Source organism: Besnoitia besnoiti (assembly GCF_002563875.1).
Source record: "Besnoitia besnoiti strain Bb-Ger1 chromosome Unknown contig00111, whole genome shotgun sequence".
Classification (NCBI taxonomy): Eukaryota; Apicomplexa; class Conoidasida; order Eucoccidiorida; family Sarcocystidae; genus Besnoitia; species Besnoitia besnoiti.
This window is the reverse complement of record NW_021703997.1, coordinates 1-4,443: the sequence shown is the minus strand read 5'-3', so window position 1 is coordinate 4,443 and position 4,443 is coordinate 1. Positions and strand designations below refer to the sequence as shown.

The following is a 4,443-nucleotide window of genomic DNA, read 5'->3' as shown; positions in this document are numbered from 1 at the left end:
TGTATCTCATAACCGGAGTCATCTTCAGTATTCTAGGAACTATAAATGTCTTTTGTTTATTCGATTTGAGTTATACAGTTCTGGATCGCGGATCATTGTACAGAGACGATAGCTACTTATAATGTGATAATAACGATACATGGCCTAGCTATGATCTTTATGTTCTTAATGCCTGCTTTGTACGGAGGATATGGTAACTTCTTTGTACCAATATATATTGGTGGTTCGGAAGTCGTTTTCCCAAGAACTAACGCGATCTCCTATTTTCTAGTACCATTAGTGAACTCTTTTTGGTCTGATCCTAAGTACGCAGTGAGCTAACTAGATACAAGGAACTTGACAAGCATTAATAGATTTATATAAACGACAGGACATGAGTCTACTGGATTTTATAATACAGGGTTGAACTGTGTAAAGATCATTGTGTTATGGTTCTATCACAAACCATTGAGATTACGAAGTTATGGTTTTGGGCTCGTGAGTGTCTCTCAATAACTAGCTGAGTGCTTGTACGATAATTATATCAATGCAGTACCAATTAAGGCGTGTAGCATCTCCTATGCTCCTTAACATCACAGCTATGTCGAATTATCGCACCCAGATAACTCCATACCAGTGAACCGGTTTGTAACTCCGCTTCATATCGTACCTGAATGGTACTTTTTAGCATATTATGCGGTGTTAAAAGTAATCCCATCCAAAACCGGTGGTTTGTTAGTATTTATGTCCTCTCTCATTAACTTAGCTCTTTTATCTGAAATTCGAGCTTTGAATACTCGAATGTTGATACGACAACATTTTATGACTCGAAATGTAGTCAGTGGATGGGTAATTATTTGGGTATACAGTATGATCTTCTTGATTATTATTGGTAGTGCTATTCCACAAGCGACTTATATCTTATATGGTAGATTAGCTACTATCGTATATCTTACTACCGGATTGGTTCTATGCTTATACTAAATCAATAGTTATAATGACTACAGCTTCCAAGCAAACATGATTACCGTGATATTGAAATCCAACACTTTTAGCTGTCTTAAGCAGTCCAGTGGGGTGGTGGTGTACTGCAATCATAAAGAACTTGGTTGTCTGTATCTCATAACCGGAGTCATCTTCAGTATTCTAGGAACTATAATGTCTTTGTTTATTCGATTTGAGTTATACAGTTCTGGATCGCGGATCATTTGTACAGAGACGATAGCTACTTATAATGTGATAATAACGATACATGGCCTAGCTATGATCTTTATGTTCTTAATGCCTGCTTTGTACGGAGGATATGGTAACTTCTTTGTACCAATATATATTGGTGGTTCGGAAGTCGTTTTCCCAAGAACTAACGCGATCTCCTATTTTCTAGTACCATTAGGTTCTGTGTTGTTAACTCAAAGTATTTGTTCCGAGTTTGGTAGTGGTCTTGGTTGGACAATGTATCCTCCACTAAGTACTAGCTTGATGGTGTTAAATCCAGAGGCAACTGATTGGATTATCGGAGGTCTTGCAGTACTAGGAATTAGTAGTATTTTAAGTTCTATTAACTTCCTTGGTACTTGCGTCTTCATGGGTTCTAATGCTGGTGCTAAGAACTATATTCTATATATCTGGGCTATCATATTTACTGCCCTTATGTTAGTCTTCACTCTACCTATTCTTACTGGTGGATTAGTTATGATCCTTCTTGATCTACACGTAAACACTGAATTTTATGATTCTATGTATTCTGGTGATAGTGTACTTTATCAACATCTATTCTGGTTCTTCGGACATCCAGAGGTATACATTCTAATTTTACCTGCTTTGGTGTAGTCTCGCAGACATTATCTATGTATGCTGCTAGATCTGTCTTCGGTGGACAATCTATGATCTTAGCTATGGGTTGTATTTCTATTCTAGGTTCCTTAGTATGGGCACATCATATGATGACAGTCGGTCTAGAGGTAGATACCAGAGCTTATTTCTCTGCTATGACTATTTGATTGCAATTCCTACCGGTACTAAGATTTTCAACTGGTTAGGTACCTATATGGCTAGCCATACAACTACAAGAACTGTAGATCTATGGGCTGCTCTTAGTTTTATCCTATTGTTTACTCTAGGTGGTACTACAGGTGTAGTTATGGGTAACGCTGTATGGATATTGCCCTACATGATACATACTATATTGTAGCTCATTTCCATTTCGTATTATCTCTTGGTGCAGTACTAGCTACTATATGTGGCTTTATCTTCTATAGCAGAGATATGTTCGGAGATACTGTAAATCTATTCCATGTAAATACCGGTGCTTCTCCATATTTAAGCATCTGGTTTGTAGTCTTCTTAGGTAGTATCTTATTAATTTTCATCCCTATGCATATACTTGGTTTCAACGTTATGCCAAGAAGGATACCAGATTACCCTGATTATCTTTGTTATATAATACATGGTGTTCAATTGGTTCTATATCCACAATAGTTATCATCTTAACTATGCTCTGCTAATGCACTTAACATGATGGTCATGAAAAGCACAAGAGAACTTGGATCCGGTAAACAAAGACCTTCAAGATCTAAACCAGTAGTCCAACTCGTAGTATATACTCCCCAGAAAAAGCTGATAAATAATCCTGTCTCAGAGATGATAACTCCAAGTACGATGCTACTGATTAGACTAGCATCTGAGTAGTAGTTTTCTCTCGCTGTTAAGATGAGTGAGAACAAGAATCCATATATTACGCCTAGAACATAACCGATGTGGAATAATCTTAATGTAGTAGGATATTGAAATCCAACACTTTTAGCTGTCTTAAGCAGTCCAGTGGGTGGTGGTGTACTGCAATCATAAAGAACTTGGTTGTCTGTATCTCATAACCGGAGTCATCTTCAGTATTCTAGGAACTATAATGTCTTGTTTATTCGATTTGAGTGAACACATAAGATCATCGAATTTAACGGTATGCTCCTGAAAGTAACGGTACAAGCTGTAAACAAAGGACTCCTTAACTTAAACTGAGGAGTCAAGTAGGTACAAACCGTACAAGGATTAATTATGTCCATCTGTGCATCTAAGTTGAGACTATCGGTTATATATTTAGACGCTAACTTCCGGCTAAACTTTGACTTATTAAACCAGCCTGGGATCATAAAAGTACTATGTATGGTAAGATTGAGCGTGGACTATCGAATGAAACAATGTGCTCCAACGCTAGTCTAAGTCTCTAACATACCTTTTACCTACAACTGTACGGAACGTAACAAACCTCCAGGCAAAGAACTTGGTATTCTGTTCTAATTCCCCGTGGTAAACACAGTCAACGAATGGCGGAAGGAGCATTCATATGTTATGCAGTGTCTTAGGAGAGATACTCTAGATTTAGCATTCATCTACAGCTACGGTAACTGTTTGTGTTTAAATAGCGGTTAACCTTTTCCTTTTCCTTACGTACTCAGGGCATGCAATACCAATCAGATAACAACTGAAGCTAGACTCCATGTTACACTTACTAAAATGGGATTCCTAGGTTGATATAAACTACCTTTTTCTGGGGAGTATATACTACGAGTTGGACTACTGGTTTAGATCTTGAAGGTCTTTGTTTACCGGATCCAAGTTCTCTTGTGCTTTTCATGACCATCATGTTAAGTGCATTAAGTATAGTGGTATCCAGCGTATATTTGAAAAACCAACATTTGTATACAAGCCTGTACGAATATCATGACATTCACTTTGGTAGTCGCCTTCTTAATGTTAGTCTGTACGGAATACACGGATCGGATTCTTGTTGGCCTGGCACCTGTTTAGTAACTGGATGAACGCTTTTTACGCCTGGTATGCATGGATAATACTCGACTCTTCTATAGTTTAACCGCTACTGCTGGGACTGTATATTATGTACTTACGGTAGTACTATCAAGCCTCTTCTTCCAAATAGATTTCATGGAAAACCTAAAATTCGCATGTTTGATTGACATTTAGCCGCTAATATACAATCATCCAAGATATATTTATCTATCGCAGGTTCGGTCTAATGTCCCGTTATACTATATAGATCACATGGCTTCTGGTACTTTGAGATCATGCTAACGGCGAGAAGGGAAGTGTGTTTCAAAGAAAAGGGATGTTTAGCCGGGAAGTTAGCGTCTAAAATATATAACCGATAGTCTCAACTTAGATGCACAGATGGACATAATTAATCCTTGTACGGTTTGTACCTACTTGACTCCTCAGTTTAAGTTAAGGAGTCCTTTGTTTACAGCTTGTACCGTTACTTTCAGGAGCATACCGTTAAATTCGATGATCTTATGTGTTCACTCAAATCGAATAAACAAAGACATTATAGTTCCTAGAATACTGAAGATGACTCCGGTTATGAGATACAGACAACCAAGTTCTTTATGATTGCAGTACACCACCACCCCACTGGACTGCTTAAGACAGCTAAAAGTGTTGGATTTCAATATC

The 4,443-nt window shown here is 37.8% G+C and overlaps 2 protein-coding genes across 2 annotated transcripts; both read left to right on the top strand.

Moving 5' to 3' along the window:
• Positions 1 to 463: 463 nt before the first annotated feature.
• On the top strand, positions 464 to 963 carry BESB_018840 (cytochrome b; the record flags this gene model as incomplete). Its single annotated transcript, XM_029360593.1, has 2 exons — positions 464 to 477; positions 579 to 963. 2 exons carry the CDS (start codon positions 464 to 466, stop codon positions 961 to 963), a joined length of 399 nt encoding a protein of 132 aa, XP_029214764.1.
• A 943-nt stretch (positions 964 to 1,906) lies between these two features.
• On the top strand, positions 1,907 to 3,794 carry BESB_018830 (uncharacterized protein; the record flags this gene model as incomplete). Its single annotated transcript, XM_029360592.1, has 2 exons — positions 1,907 to 2,013; positions 3,650 to 3,794. 2 exons carry the CDS (start codon positions 1,907 to 1,909, stop codon positions 3,792 to 3,794), a joined length of 252 nt encoding a protein of 83 aa, XP_029214763.1.
• Positions 3,795 to 4,443: the final 649 nt, after the last annotated feature.